Source organism: Eubalaena glacialis, chromosome 2 (assembly GCF_028564815.1).
Source record: "Eubalaena glacialis isolate mEubGla1 chromosome 2, mEubGla1.1.hap2.+ XY, whole genome shotgun sequence".
NCBI classification, from domain to species: domain Eukaryota; kingdom Metazoa; phylum Chordata; class Mammalia; order Artiodactyla; family Balaenidae; genus Eubalaena; species Eubalaena glacialis.
This window is the reverse complement of record NC_083717.1, coordinates 80,929,378-80,946,685: the sequence shown is the minus strand read 5'-3', so window position 1 is coordinate 80,946,685 and position 17,308 is coordinate 80,929,378. Positions and strand designations below refer to the sequence as shown.

The window sequence follows — 17,308 nt, the reverse complement described above, 5'->3', positions numbered from 1 at the left end:
TTTTTTCTTTTGCCCTACCCAGGTACGTGGGGAGTTTCTTGCCTTTTGGGAGGTCTGAGGTCTTCTGCCAGCGTTCAGTAGGTGTTCTATAGGAGCTGTTCCACATGTAGATGTATTTCTGATGTATTTGTTGGCGGGGAAGGTGATCTCTACATCTTATTCTTCTGCCATCTTGAAGGTCTCCCAATGTCTTTGTTTTTTATATCAGGGCACCATAAACCGAATTAATACATTCTTTATTCTGGATTCAAAAAATTAAAATAATAGATTTCCTCATTTTATAAGCTTAAATCACTGTAATTATATCACTTACAATTTTGTTGCTGTGTATCTATTACATAAAAATTAATATACTACATATATGGAATATTCATAGCTATCCACAAATGAAACATTACTTGCCAAAGGTTATTTTTATATAAAGGGGGTAAAATTTATTGTTGAAAACTAATTTTGTATATATCTAGGTTATATTTATTTTTTGATCATAGGAAGTGTTCTGTTTTAATACTTAATAATAATGCATCCGCATTTAAGTTTTAAAGTATCAGTTGACATTATTAGGTAAATTGATAGATGGAAATTGGTAAGGGACATTTGATGAAACATGCTGTGCTTTGGTGAAATAGTATGCAGGATATGTGGTCTTTTCTTTGTTGAGGTTATACTGAGGTCATATTTACTAAAGTAACCCTTTCTATCCCATTCAGCGTTATATTACTCTTTTCTCTTTTTTTGATTTGGACTCAAAGATATAAATGAATGTGAGGTCCTTATTGAATTTGTTACAATATTGCTTCTGTTTTATGTTTTGGTTTTTCGGCTGTGAGGTATGTGGGATCTTAGTTCCTCGACCAGGGATTGAACCCGCACCCCCTGCATAGGAAGACAAAGTCTTAACTTTCAATAAAGACTTTAAAAAAAAAATGGTCCACATCAAAAACATCTTTAAAAAAAAAAATAAATGAATGTGAGAGTTATTCTTGTTACTTTACATATATATGTATATATATTTTTTTCTTAATATGTTAGCTTGTATATATGTATATAAACATTTATATGCATGCACTTTATAAATAATATATTCAATGCATAAAATATATAATATATATTTGTTAGAACAGAAAATACTTTCAGTCTTGCATGTTGGCATGGGCTGAGTGTTTACAGTGAAATGAAATGAATGAAATTATTTTCACTGGGCTTACATGAGATTGAAAACACATACAAACAGAATACATATTCAGCAGCAGTAGGAATCTTGTCTTTGGCTTAAGCTTGTTTGATCTAAAATACACAGCCTGCCTGGTAGTTCTGGAGTCCTGATTAATGGGTCCACCATGGGCCATTTTACCAGAGGAGTGAGGAATCTTTCTTGAAATAATTTGCTTTAAGCAAATAGAGAAGGGAAGCACTCAAGTTTGTTTCAAGAAAAATGGCTGACAGATGAATGCAAGGTGTGGTTTTTGCTGTTATATGGCATCTGCTCCTCAGATTCATCTGGCCTATCCTCAAATTGAGACATGTGAAGACGAAATGTTTGATAAAACTAAAGGGACTCTTTAGACACAAACACACAGCATAAGACATCCATCAGGAGCCCTGGGCACCATTACATTGGCACTGATGTAATGAAGTCTATTTTCCTTTCACCCAATAATTGTATTTATCGTCACACTCTGGTGTTTAGCTTTTTTTCCCTACCCCTGAAAATTTATAAAGAGAAATCTCACAAGTAAAAGTATTTATAAACTATGTAATAATTACTGTGGTGTCTATGGAATGTGAAGTGTATTGTTTTTTCAGGCACATTTTTCTTTTTGATCTACTAATATATGTGTTTGGTTTTAGGTTTCCTCAAGAACTGAACATGGGAAAAATAAGTGCTGAAATTATGTGGACCCTTTTTGCTCAGGATATGAAAGAGGCACTAGAAGGTAATTACAAATATTTAAACTTATTAAGAGTATACGTTTCAGTTAAATTCTGATTTTGTGTTCTTGATTTTAAATGTAAGGAACTGTTGCATCAAAACATCTATCACTATGATCAGTTTAGTTCTAAAACTTATTTCCACATTGTGGAAAGATAAAGATCGCAAAGTATTTAAAAGCCCTGAAGAAATGCATTTTAAATCAAATGGTCTAAGTTGCAGGATAATAGTGAGTATTTCATTTGTAGGACAAAGTTTAGATGCAGGAATACTTTATGGCATAAATACTTATGGCATAAATCAGACCATATTGAGAGGGTAGATGAGTAATATTAGCTCAGATATTTGTCTACCTAGACTTAGAAATGGTATCCAGTGGCTGGGCAGGTTAAAATATGGCCAAAGCTGGTGCAAAGACAATGGCAGGGCTCTTCACCAGAAACTCCTTTCAATATACTTTCAATATACTCAAATCATAGAATGTAAAGCATGGGAAATGCAGCTCTCAGTTGAAAAATTATAAATTTCTTTGAGCACTCACCTTGTGTTTAGAGTTGAAGGTAGTATGTTTAACCAGCCTAGGGTTCCTGCTCTCTAGGAATTTAAAATCTAGTAGAAAGTTTTCTTTGCACTTATTCACTATGTCTTAAGCCCCTAGATGCTAAATGCCCAGACTGCACTCAGTATGGAAGACACAACAATGAACAGGACAGCTATGGTCCCTGCCCTCAACAAGATTATGCAGGACAGCTGCAAATATGTAGACCCTCGCACCGTGGGGGTGGTCAGTGCTAAAGATGATGGAGTATCTGGAGGTGAAGCTCCTAAGTCAGACTTAGGACAAGGGGGCAAGGCAGGTTTTCTAGAGGAACTTCCTCTGAGGAAGTGTTATCTTGACGAAGACCTGAAGTATACGTAGGAGTTCACTTTGGGAAGAGATGAGCAAGAAGCATCTCTGTCTTGTCCTGGTCAAGGACAAAGCATTAACAAGTAGAGTGAGCCCAGGGTTCATTTGAGAAGAGAACTCAGCTGGTCCTGTGAGCAAGAGGTAGCAGGAAATGAGGCTGGAGAAGTTGGCGGGGACCAGCATGTGCTGCCTTGTGGGCCATGATGAGGAGTTTGACTCTCTGCTAAGAGAAACGACAGACCATAAAGGGATTTCAGGAGGGACGTGTCCTGTTCAGATCGGCAGCTTAGAACAGGCATTGGGACCGCAGGGTGGAAGATGACTGATAGAGTTCGTGCTCATCGTGCCACTGTTTTTTTCCTAGTGTTGCTAAAATGTAAGCTTGTTGCTAGGGCACACAGAGGAAACATACAGTGCTTTTCCTTATTTGAAAAAGAAGGTACACAATAGATTTTAATACCTGATTTTCTGGTAAAGTCTGGGTCTACCACCTAATTAGATAAATTAGGATTTATCCTTAAAATTATACCAGAACTTGCTCAGAGATGCAAACTCCTTATTCTGCAGTGAAGTGTTCCTTCTCCATCGTATTGATCAATCCTGCTTTCTCTACCTCTGCCTCCTACCAACCACATCCTTTTATACCACTCTGCTTCAGTTGTCTCTTTGGGATCCAAAATGTATAAGTCAGACAGGAACCAGTTTCTTCAGATAGCATTTTACTCCCCTAGTCCTATCCCCGACACACCCCTACCCTCCTTGACTGCCTATCAGTCATCTCAAACTTTTTTAGGATCAATATAGAATTCTTAATCTCCCCTGTCAAAACCTGCTTCTTTCCCCCACATCTCCATTGCAATTACTGGCACCAGCATTCAACCAGTTACTTAAATCAAACACATAGGATTATCGCGGATTCCTTTACTTTCCTCAGCACACTTGAAGCTCATTCCCGCCTTCGAGCTTTTTCATCAGCTCCTTTACTGCCTGGATTTCTCTTCCCACCACTCTTCACAAGCAGCCATGTAGGGCTCAGGAGCTAAAGTCACCTCCATGAATAACCTTATCTTAATCCTCTGCATAGCAACTAATTACTATCATTTATTTACTTGTTTACTTGGGCTTACTTCTTATCTGTCTTCCTTGCCACAGTGTAAATTTTTTGCCTGTGATTTTTATCAACATATCTATATTGCCTAGAATGAAGCCTAGAAAATAGAAACTACTTAATAACTATCTGTTGCATCAGTGAAGACTTTACCAGTTAATCCCAACTCAATGGAGTAGTAGAAAAAGCAGTAGAGACTTCTGTTTGTGATCCTTTTCTATGTGATCTTGGGAATATTTTAAGAGGTCAACACCATCGTGTTTCGTTGTCCTCACCTGTAAAATGAAAAGTTCACACTGGGTCAGAGGGCTGGGCAATGGGCAAGGAGCCGCTCCTGCCCGTATTTCAGAGGAACTTGACTATTTGGGACCGTTCCACAGTGGCACTGCCCACCAGTGCACATTTCGTTTGGACAGGGCCTCTATCTTTATTTATATAAAGTTTGTGCAACTATTGGATGTTTTATTTTATGTTACCTTTGCTTTAAAAAATAAGTAGTAATTTTAGACAACTAAGTATAATATTTATGTTAGGACATGTAAATCTCAAAAACTATAATGTTTGTTTGAAACAACAATGAAATTAAAAATGCTACATGTAAAGCACCATAACTTTGGTTGGATGTTTATTGATGAGAGGTTAATAATTTTGTACAAAAGCAGTATCCCCAAATGCTGAGATTGTATTATTAAAAGTCAGGTCCAAGATCAAGGGTAAGTAATTCTTTTGTGATTAGCTTAGGTTTTCTGGAGACAAGAATCCTTTCCTTAACACAAATTTTTAAAATTTATTATTTTATTTTTTTTAATAGCAGCTGTATTGAGATATAATTCACATCCCATACAATTCACCTAAAGTGTCCAGTTCACTAGTTTGCACATTCACACCCATTTTCAGGAAGGCATGATGAGTATAGTAAGGGAGTAATTTAGATTGCAGTTCCTGGTTTATGTATCTTCTTCTACACCAGCTGAGAAGGCTTTTGAGTGTAAAGATTGTATTTGTCATTTCTGTGTTCACTGAACATTAATAGAAGCTTAGTATGTGTTAGTTTACTTGAATCAAATTACAAATGGGACAACCTTATACAAAGAGCCTCGCAGACAAAGCCAGATACTTATGTTCAAACTAAACATTTGTAGTATTGCTAGTTGGGAGGCAACAAGAGATCTGAGTCTGGGAAAAACCCAGTTTCAGAAAGCTTACTCACTTATGAGCTGCACCAGCTTGGGCAATTAATGTATAACATCTCCAAACTTTAGTCTTCCTTTCAATAAAAAGGTGATGATAAGAGTTCACAGGTTGGTGTGAGGATTACATGATACCTCAAATATAGTATACTTCGAAATCACGGTGCTAATGGGAGGAGAGCATTATTATTATATAAATGGAGAAAGATCTGTGAAAGTCTCAAAACAGTCTCCTTTAGGGGTCATTTAAGGTTTAAAACTCCTAGGAGAGTGTTTACAAATCCATGTTCATTTGTTCCCTATCTCTCCCTCCTTCCCTTTCACCATTTCAATGTAATAGATGGCTTCATACTGTGACATTTTTTAAAATGTGACATGAATAATAATTGTTAAAGAAAATGAGGACTAGGGCTACCTCACAGAATAGAGGGCATATACTTAAAAACATTCTTCTGGCAGGCTCTTTTACATGTGATAGTAATGTTCTTACTGTCCCTATTTGCCTTATAGAATGTTGTTAAAATTAATTGACTATGGAGGACTGCTTCAGGCTATTGGCCTAGAAAGACTCTGTGTTGTTATATAATTTGGGCTACATAGTTTCTTTTATGATTAAAGCATCTGAGCCCAAGTTGTAAGTAACCTCTGATGAAGTCAGGTCAACAGCGAAGGGAGTTAGAATTTATGGACTTCAGGCTTTTTGATGCAGCTTTTTGCTTTACTTCATGAACTCATCAGCTGCTACAAAAAGAATAATTTAATTTAAAAATAAAATAACTTTTCCCCCAACTTTACTCAGTCTATATGAGCCATCTTATTTTGTTTTCATATTTGACATTAATCACCTTACAACTTTGATAAGCAGTATCAAACTTTGGTGATAACTTGCTGAATGAACCAGAGTAAATTATTTTACAAATTTTACAAAAAAGATGTACTTTCTGTGGAAAAGGTAGTGTAGGAAGAAAAAAGTCCCTGATGAAATATTTCATTTTATCGTGAAATAGAGTTGGTTTTGCAGAATTTTTTCTACAGCAGTTAATAGACTTTTATAGTCTTTAGCCTGGCTGGTAAAAATACAGGTTTTGCAGTAAGTTAGATCTATGTGTGAGTTCAGGCTCCGCTACTTTCCATTTACTTGTTAGCTGTGATTTTGGACAGTTTATTAAAGTAAGTCTCAGTTTCCATATTTTAAAATTAGGGACAAAAATACCTACCTTAAAAAAAGGATAATTTGAAAAAAAAAAAAAAAAAAAAAAAACCTACCTTACAAGGTTATTTTAAAGAGAAGGGAAGAGAGAGAGATAGATACGGGGGCGAGGAGCGGATAGTTTCCTAGTGCATAACAAATACTCAAACATTAGCCATTATCACAATCTTGAGGATTATAATTTAGTAAACAAAAACTTGCAGATGATTTATAATACCACCCAAATGTCTAGATGCCTGTAAGTGACTGAAAGTTTTACTTGGCAATTGCAGTTGACTGCACACGTTGTATGTGTCATCTTGGTATCCATAGAACTTGGTTGCCTGGCAATCAAGGCAGTCCTGTTCAGGGCCCTGATTGTGTAACATATGTGGGTGTCTTCAAAGTCTCTATTAAAAGCAAACCCTGCTAGGCCCCAAGATAGCAGCCAGTTGGTGGATTGGGTCCACAAGCATTCAGGTGGTTTCTAATTAATAATTCTGTAGAAGAGTGCTTGGGATTCTTTAAATACTACTTCTTAAAATGGAATTTGTGGCTGGGCTTTAAGTTATATTCTGAAATTGCATCCACTTGTAAGGATGGATGGGATGGGAGAAGAGTATCTAAGGCATTTGCCAAATTCTCAGATGATTCTTTGAATAGAAAAATAATTAAAAATCATTGAAAATAGATGAGTTAAAAATGACTGTTTTACTTAATTAACTTAGGCAGAGATGGAATTAATTATGATATGCAAAATACAGTCATCTTTCACCTGGCCTTATTTAAAGTCTCCCAGATCAGAGCTCCTCAAACTTTAATGCGCACAATAGTCCCCGGGAATCTTGTTAAAATGCAGATTCTGGTTGAGTAGACCTTTTGGGGGGCAGGGTAGGGGGTTCTCCCCATTTCTAACAAAATCTGAGATGATGCCCAGGCATCTGGTTAGTACACCACACACTGAGTAGCGGCAAGGCTTTAACACTGGACATTCTGTCTTTTTATCACCAATCTTTCTGGTCTGCTGCTTAGTTATCAGGTTGGTCCTCATCAATAGGTGAAAATTGTTAGACTGCCTTTGTAATCTTTCACTATCTCATCATCCTAATAAGCACAACTGTTGCCGTTAACTCTGCTCTCACCGTTTCCATGCACTATCTTCTCTTGATGTATGAATTTGAGTATTTGCATATTGAATATCTTTAGAATATCTTACTCTCTTACATTTATTTTTGGAGCCCTTCTCTCAAAGAAGTATAATTTTTTTTATTGCCCTTCACCCACATACAGGTCTCAGGCCACTCTGTGCATTTAAGAACATTGCCCTTGACCTTGTAGGCACAAAAACAATGAGAACACAAAGTCATGGTCACATCTCTCCTGGTCTCGCTGACCACTTTGGCTATACGGAAAGAACTGACCTATTGACCCATGAACTTCTCTAGCCTCCCTTAGAATATTCTTGTCCTTAACATCTTTCTGGTCTAGCTCATACCTGGTCTACCTCAAACAATTATTTGATACTTGTCACCTTTCTTGTCTTCCTATCAGTAATTTTCTGCTGATTTTTAAGTTTACTCTCACAAATCACTGGTTGTCAATTTATCTTGATCCTTATATTTTGGTAGAAAAGATTGGCTTCTGACTAATTTCTGCAATCAGTGAAACCTCCCTGGAAACAACTGATTTCTTTTGTCTCCTGTTTCCTCCTCTCAATCTTTCTTAACCTTATTGGAATGACAGAGATTAAAGCTATGCCTCTGTATTCTTCAAAGACTGTGGTTGGAGCCAAGATTGGGAGCTCTTTGTAAAGGATCTCTCTGGCCTCCTTTTCGTACAGTAGTGGTTCTCAACCTGTTTGGTGTCCTTCCCTGTTGCAACACTCCTCAGAGGTACAGAAATTCCCATAAATAACAGAGATGTTGGTATTTCTCAACCAAGGAGAGATGACAGGTGGCTTTCCCTCATCCTGTTGAGAATCTTCAGTATTACTGTTGTCTGGAAACAACTGTTGAATGACTCAAAGAAATAATACAATACTTACTAATAAAATATTAGCTTTTAGTGGATAATGTCTTATACCTGAACAAATTCTATCCTATATTTCATACGACTAATAAGTCATTTTCCTGTTCTGAAAGCTTTTTTGCTAAGACTTAGGTACTTTGGCAATGGCTGTCAGAATGCCCTAGAGACAGTTCAGCACAACTTTAAGACACTTCTACATTCCTGATGTTATAAAATAGTATCATAAACAGTACAGTTGCTTCAACTAAAAATTGGGAAATCATGGTTGACTTCTTCTCTTCTCTGCATCCTATTAGCACATCTATACTGAAAGCTCTATATATGAAATTCTCTTCAGTAACTTTCCTTTCTATTATTCTTACTGCTGTTCTTGTTCAGACACATTATCTTTCCTGCTTCTACCTTCATTGATATGGTTCTTCCTTTGTAGACACCTCCTGGACCACTGGATAAGGTCCAAATTCCTTAGCCTAGCTTACACCAGCTCCCTCCTCTCCTTTCTGTACCTGATTTCAGCCCTAGTGCTTAATACTTTCCTCCATACACATACTATATGCTCTACCTACATCACCTGTTTAAAATTTCCCTGAAATCCTTATACAAGTTTATTCCCCAGGAGGTGTGCATGATGCCCCCCACCCCCACCCAGGCTTTCTCCTACTTGCCATCCCCAGCAAAGACTCATGCATTCTTCAAAGTCCAATTCAAATGTTACTTATGTCAAGTTTTCCCTGAGAAATACGTACTTCTTCCCTATTCTCCCATAATATTGAATACTTCCTATTGTACCATTTACGCTTGTGTTATACTTCACAGATATATCATCCACCATGCCCTGAGCTCTCATTCATCTTTGTTTGAATCTTCCTACTCTCCCTTTCTCTGACCCTTAATAAAAAATGTTATGAATCAATGAATGCATGCATGAATATAAGCCTTTGTCTACAAACAGACAAAAGCAAAGATATACGTTCCATTCCAAACCTCTAATTTCCAGTCACAATTTGGCACAAATCACACAAACCAGTTACAATCACTCATATAAAGGAGAAATATTTTCTAAGTATGTAGTCCCGTTAATTATTTTCACCACGTTGTGGTTGTAGCAGTTCTAGGAAGGTTTTAATAATCACAGATGTGGAAAAAAAAAAACACCTAAATACCTTTGATTTACCCACAGAAACAGTGTGTGTGTGTATGTGTGTGTGTTGCTCATGCATTTGTATGTGATAAGAGAAGACGGTAGGATTATAATACTTTGCTTCCTTAACAAATTGTGAAATACCTCTTCCAGTCACACTCTGTTCATCAGTCCCCACCTGCTTTTCTACAGCAACCCACTAATTTGTTTTGACATATCTTCACACAGAATTCCAAGTCTAGATTAAAGGACAAAAAATGAAAACAAAACAAAAGTAAATGGTTACTAACTCTCAGTGTTCATTATTGCAAAAAGACCAGTTCTACTCATTTAAATTGCAGGTCACATGAGTCAAACCATGAACTGAAACATGACTTCTGGATTGATGTATCAGTTTTTATGTGGCAGCTTATTTGAGGGATCCTGTGTTATATTTGCCCCACACCCCCAAATAAAAAAAAGAACAAAGTGTATTTACTGGTACTTCTTAAGTTTTCCTGGTTCACTAGGCCAGTAGTTCTCAAAGTGTGGTTCCCAGACCAGCAAGCATCAGCATCACCTGGGAAGATGTCAGAAATGCAAATTCTTGGGTCCCACCCCACATCTACTGTTTCAGATTGAGGCCCAGCAATCTGTTTTTGATTTTTTTTTAAATAAGATCTCCAAGTGATTCTGATGCATGTTAAAATTTAAGAACTACTAATCTAGGGAATGTATAATCAACATAGTGCCTTCTTCCATTGTTGAGCTGAACACACATGATTTTTTTTTAATTAGAATATAGTTGATTTACAATGTTGTGTTAGCTTCAGGTATAGAGCAAAGTGATTCAGTTAAATGTATATATTCAGATTCTTTTCCAATATAGGTTATTACAAGATATTGAATATAGTTCCCTGTGCTATACAGTAGGTCCTTGTTGTTTATCTATTTTATATATAGTAATGTGTATCTGCTAATTCCAACCTCCTAGTTTGTCCCTCCCCCTTCTCTTTCCCTTTCGGTATCCACAAGTTTGTTATCTATGTGAGTCTATTTCTGTCTTGTGAGTAAGTTCATTTGCATCATTTTTTTAGATTCCACATATAAGTGATATCATATAATATTTGTCTTTGTCTGACTTACTTCACTTAGTATGATAATCTCTAGGTTCATCCATGTTGCTGCAAATGGAATTATTTCATTCTTTTTTATGGCTGAGTAATGTTCCATTGTGTGTGTGTGTGTGTGTGTGTGTTTGTGTGTATGTATACATACACACACACTATCTTCTTTATCCATTTATCTGTTGATGGACACTTAGGTTGCTTCCATGTCTTGGCTATTGTAAATAGTGCTGCAATGAATACTGGAGTGCATGTATCTTTTCAAATTAGAGTTTTCATCTTTTCTGGGTATATGCCCAGTAGTGGGATTGCTGGCTCATATGGTAGTTCTATTTTTAGTTTTTGAAGGAACCTCCATACTGTTTTCTGCAAATTGTAAATTGCAGAAAACTGTAAATTGCAAAAAATTGTAAATTGGCTGCACCAATTTACATTCCCACCAACAGTGTTGGAGGGCTCCCTTTTCTCCACACCCTCTCCAGTATTTGTTATTTGTAGACTTTTTCATGGTGGCTATTCTGACCAGTGAACGCACAGTGATATTTGAAGATATATAAGTAAGTCAGAAAAATGTCCCTTATAATGAAAAGTTAAAGTGGAGGAATGGTATGGATGCATCAACTATGTAAGAACAAATTAGGAAAGAAAAACAAGTTCAAGGAGCAGACCCATTTGTAAATATCAATTGTTAGAAGTTTGTAAGTAAAGAGAAAGAAAAGAAGAATTAAAATAATAATTTTTAAAAGGAGAAGAGAATTAAAAGAATTTTCAAGAAAATAAAGGGAGGAAGGGAATGAACTGGGCCAAGTCCATTAGCATGAAACTCAATGGGAGAAAAATGACAAGAAAGATATTGATGACTCAGCCAAGTAGGCATACAATTCTTAGGTTAAGAAAAGTCCATGGAGTATTCAGTAACATAGAGGAAAGTGAACCTTCATTAGAAAAGAATGAAAAAGTTGCTTATTTTGTTTAATATCCTCTTCAAAGGAAAAATAGAAGCTCATACACCATTCATGTCAAGTAATTTTTCATTTTTTTGCCTTGGATTCAAATTACAACAAAGGCAAATAAATTTCCTCTAATGTTTACATCTTTCTTTAAATCTTTATTATTTTGAATAGAGCAAAACTCAATGTATTTTGAAACATTTAATGCTTTTTTTGAACCATAATGCTGTCAAAGCTAAATGTTATAGAAAGGAGATAACTAGCTTTGCCATCTATTTATGTTTTATTTTTCTTTTCAGTGTGACTTTAACTGGGGATGTTGGTAAGACTTTGCATAACAGTATTTTCCACATTTAACTGTCCAGCATGCTTCATATGTATTTTACAGAAAATTTTTATTAAGTAGAATAGATGGTCTTACTAGTGACATTCTCAATTATATGAAGTTTTGACCTCTTTGAGGGAAGGGACCACATTGACCATATTCAGTCCTTAGCAGATGCCTGGCACATGTAGGGGCTCAATAAATAATCATTCAATGAAAATCCAAGGTGCATTAAAACTGTGTGTATATGAATGTGTGTGTAGGTTAACTACATGATTCAGAGCGATTTTCATCTATGTTAGAGCCCAAGAATGCACATTGTTAAAACTTTCTATATATTTCCAGTACATTCTATATTAAAGTACATTATTCATCACTCGAATTGTCCATATTGATATTTGGGCAACAGCATATTAAAGCTTCAGTTCAACAAGATGTCTTTCATCACATAAGCCTTTGAGTTTCAATCCTTAGCCAAAGGCTTCCCAACATATGACAAACTATTTCACATTAGCAAGCACAGCATACAAAACATATGGTAAAATTCTACTTCTATGAGATAGAGCCAAATTTTAGCCATCAAACAGATTTCACAGGCTGGTTAATAAAAATTAGCTGTCAAATTATATAATCTAAAGTCTAAAACCTTTAAATGCCAACCCCCCTGGAATTTAATAGGGAAATAGAAATCAGTGAAAGTAAATGTTAAAAAGCCAGGGCAAGACCAAGGTAGACAGATGGGTTTCAGCCCCGCCTTCCTCCACTTGTCTTATGTTTTCCTCTTACTCCCCACCAGTCCCTCACCCCTGCTTTATTATCCTCTCGAACACCTGGTGCACTCAGGACTTTCCAGCAGATTGAACACACTAAGGTGTTTGGGACATCTTGCTTAGCCCTTCCAAAAGACCTGAAATCAGAATAAGGAGAAAAAGCATTAAAATTAAAAACTGGGAGGGGTGGGGATGGCAAACTAAATCCTGCTTACCCTGGTGAGCTGGAAGTGGGCACACACTTAAAAGGAAATAAAATGGAAACTAGACATGAAGCTTATTTGACTCTGCTTTTCACCTTCTAAACATGTTATTTCTCAGACAGTTAGGGGTTTCTTGCCTCGTTTCATCTTTACTCTAAAGGAAAGCATCAGTGTTCATTCAAATGACCTCAACTGGGGAGCCCCGAGCCCTGCTCACACTTAGAGTAAATGCATTTCGCAGTTGCTTCCTCTCTGGCAATTCCTCTTCCCTGCCCCCCATGATTAAGTTGAAACTACTTGTTTTGAATTTCTGGAATAGACAGAGAGGATGAGCTGTGTGTATAATGAATCTAGAACATGCTGAATAGAATATTTGGCTTCTAGATAACAGGAAAGAAAAAATAAGTGTTCAGGAGTGTCTGTGATGCTGTCATTAATCTCACCCTGTAATCACCTACTAACTCGCCTTATAATTGATTTTGGTAAAAATTAATTAAAATATGCTGATCTGAGTACTATATTGTGTTCCCTGGATAGAAGTGAGCATATCAGAGTAGGATGTAATTAACTGGTCAGCCACTTTTTCTGGGTCCCCACATCTCCAACCCAGAAGGTAATCACACAGCAAGAACAGGTCTAAGTTAATGTAGGCTATGGATGTGATCTCTCTGGCTGCATATGCACATATTTTGGTCAGACACACCCCATGTATGTTCTGAGGTTCAGTGCCACAGTTTTTAAGTCTGTCTCCCCGTGGTGGTGAATTTCAGCAAAATCTCAGGTAAATGGAAATTATTTTCCAAAAGCCAAGTAACCTGGTTTATTAGAACCGAGTGATGGAACGTCACCTATTCAGCTATTTCAAATTGTTATATGACCAGTATATAAATAGCACTTAAAGGTCTTCATGGTCATTTTCTCTCAGCCCAAACTCAGTCTTAACCAGGAAAAATCTACTCGTTTCTCACATTATTCTTTGGTTTATTTGGTTTTGAAATAAAGAACAGTAGTGGACACCAACAATTCAGGGGGGTTTAGATTGGCAACCTGGCCATCTGTGCTCCTAAGAAACGTTGAGCTTTCTTGCATTTTTCTTTTAAGATAGTATTAGACTTTGTCGACTCAATTCAGGGTCCTGCATAGCTGACCCCTAACTGTTGAGCTTGGTACAGCTCGAGAATCTTGTTACTTTTTTTCTCTCTGGATGTGAGGCCTCAGGAAAACACAAAGCAGGAGACTGGGTTCTCTTTCTCTCCCCCGTAGAGTGTGCCTATTTTACTAGCTAACCATTTCCTTGTATCTTACGTGGGCTTAAAGGGTTAGGAAAAATAAAATGAGCAGATCACCTGCAGTGGCACCAAAATAGCCAAAGGGAAACTCTCAGCTCAGGCATCTAAAAAATAAAAGTTTAAGTTTAGTTCATCAGTTATGTATCACTGTGTAACAAATTATCCCAAAACTTTGTGAATTAAAACATAAATCAGTAATGTAGTATCTCTCATGATTTCTGCAGAATAGGAGGTGTGGGGTTGAGGTCTCTTGTGAGGTTACAGTTAAGATAGGAACCAGGGCTGCAGTTGCTGAAAGCTCGATGGGCTGGAAGAGTCACTTCCCACGTGACTCTCCCACGTGACTCACTCACGTGGCTGTCAAGCCACTATGGGCTGTTGGTGGGAGGCCTCAGTTCTTTGTGGTTCTCTCCACAAACTGCTTGACTGTCCTCTCTGTGTGACAGCTAGCTTCTCCCAGAGTGAACAACGCAAGACAAAGCGTGGGAAAACTGCAATTTCTTTTCCAACCTAGCCTGGGAAGTTAGACTTTGTACCTTCTGCGATATCTTATTAATCACACAGTTCAGCTACATTCAGTGTAGGAGGGAGCACACAAGGACATGAACTACAGGAGGCAGGGGTCACTGGTGTCATTTCGAAGGCTGGTTTGCTCACACAGTTAGTATTTACCTCTCTGATCATTTCTTTATAATGTTAGCATTTTCTTATATTAGGACAGGCTTTTATTGTTTGCATTGATTTTAAACAAAAGAAATAATCAGCTTGGATAAAACCAGTTTCCTTCCTTCTGCTGCTTTGCCTCAGCCCCTCCCCCTACCACAAGAAAAAAGGTCAGCATGAACCAGCTCTTGAGGTTTTAGGAAGAAAATTCATTTCCAAGATGCTAGGGCTCTTGCTAACCCTCTCTAGTTTCCCAGCAAAGCTCCTCTGGGAAGGGAAGTCTGCTACGCTGAGAGGAAATTAACACCACATTCTCAAGAAAGGCACTCATCTATCTCTTGCTCTCTTTTCATTACAGAGCAGTGGTTGTCGTCCCTGGCTGTACCTTAGAATCACCAGGGGTGGATCCTAGACTTTAAAAAAAAGAATACTCTAAGGTTTATAATCCTATTTAGCAATCACCTATTTAGCACTTATTAAGTACTTCTCTAAATGATATGCAAACATTAACTTATTTGAACTTCATAACATGCCCATAAGGTAGGTACTATTATATTAGCTCCATTTGATACATGAAGAACTTGAGGCACAGAGAAGTTAAGTATTTTGCCCAAAGTCACACAGGAATTGAAGAGCCAAGACTTCAGGGAGTTCTATTATATATCCAAGATTGAGTACCACTACTCTTAATTAAGTGTTGAAGGCCTTTGAGTACCTGATGAAATATGCAGGCTCTATCACCAGAAAGATGCACGTAGCATATACATGAAAAATGTGTATATCTCTTTTCAGGGATGTGTGTGTAAATCCCCCACAGTGCTTTTGTAGACTTTTATCAGGGACCTGTGAACCCCAGATTAAGAATCTTTTCTTGCTAGAGCACTGATTTCCCCTGGACCAGCATCACCAGTATCCCCTGAGAAGTGGTTAGAAATGCAAATCCCCAGACACTACCCCAGACCTACTGAATAAGAAACTCTGAGCATAAGGTTCAGCGTTCCCTATTTTAACAAGACTTCCAAGTGAATCTCATGTGTGCTAAAGTGTGAGAAACAACTGTTCTAGAAGGCTGGTGTGTAGAAGCAAGTGATTAACTAGTCAATGACCCTAGCTTCATGGTTCTGTAAAGACATCTCATTGTTCTTGCCTCACCATTAGGCAGGTAGAAGTTTTCTTCTGTTAAAACTTGATTTCTTTGAAAAAAATGATCACCAAAGGAAAGTCCATCACTGACGTTCATAAAAGTGTTCATTAATAACAACACCTATATGTCATTAGGTCAGTAGATATTCCCTGCATGCTTGCTCTGTGCTGGGAAAGGATCAATACAACACACAAAATAAACAAAACAGTCATGACTCCCGCCTCGAGGAACTTTTTACTCTATAATGAGCAAATAATTACACAAATAAATATATAATTATAAAATTGAATCAGTGCTGTGGACGAAAACTGTGTCTATTAGATCTCAAAATTACCTGTTAAAAATGAACCTCTAGAATTAAAACCTCCCCACCCAAATTCTATTCCTGTCTTGGCCTTTGCCATTCCAGCAAAAGATGCCACCATTTGTATAGTGTTTAGCCATTATCTTTGATTCCTTTATTTCTCTCCAGCTACCACCATCCACAGACACACAACACACAGATATCCATAAGCAAACGATACTTATCCTACCTCCAAAACATACCTAGCTCTGTACCCTTCCCTCCATCTCCACTACCTCCAACTAGTTCTAGCCACAGACTTCCTTTGCTTTGACAGCTGTAATAGCCCCCTAAATATTTTGCACATTTCCACTCTTGCTTTCCTTTAATCCATTGTGCTCATAACATCTAGACTAACCCACACAAATTTAAATTAGATCAAGACATTCTCTGGCATATAAAAGCTTCCAAAATCTTCCCCTTTCAGTCAACCAAATCCCATTATTTTTAAAACCATGGCTTATGACATGCTATGTAGTCTGAATCTATTCACCCTCCAAGTGCATCTCATTCCCTTTCCCTCTCGTTTATCTGTAACCACACCGCCCTCATGCCTATTCCTCATCTGGGCCAGATTTGCTTCTACAGCAGGGCATTCACACTGGCTCTTCCTTCCACCTATAAAGCTCTTCCCTGCTCTCTGTATAGCGGGCTCTTTCCCACCCTGCAGGTCTTAGTTCACATTTCATTCCTTTTCATAACCTACCCTGACCATTCCATCCCTCACTCCACTCCCACAAAATCCACCCCCCTTTTTCTTTCAAACACTTACTGTATCTGAATCATTTTATTTAGCCTAGTTATTTATTCACTTGTTTACTAATTTTTTCTCTTTCTTTTATGGAACTATTGGTAAGCGTTTGGGTCACAATCCAAAGCAAAAACTACATTTTTACAATAGCACAGTATATATACACACACAGATACACACACAACCAAAACAAAAGTTTCATGACACATGGAGTCTTGACAAGTGTAGAGGTAATATAAACCCTCAAAATTTATTTCTTATTCTGTTT

At 37.3% G+C, this 17,308-nt stretch overlaps 1 protein-coding gene across 2 annotated transcripts in view; it reads left to right on the top strand.

The window, feature by feature from the left end:
- UNC13C (unc-13 homolog C) overlaps window positions 1–17,308 on the top strand; it is a 622,127-nt gene that overhangs the window by 427,001 nt on the left and 177,818 nt on the right. For both annotated transcript variants that reach the window (XM_061182103.1, XM_061182102.1), the window contains one exon: window positions 1,852–1,937. In XM_061182103.1, the coding sequence (XP_061038086.1) occupies window positions 1,852–1,937 (86 nt within the window). The remainder of the gene's footprint in view (window positions 1–1,851; window positions 1,938–17,308) is intronic.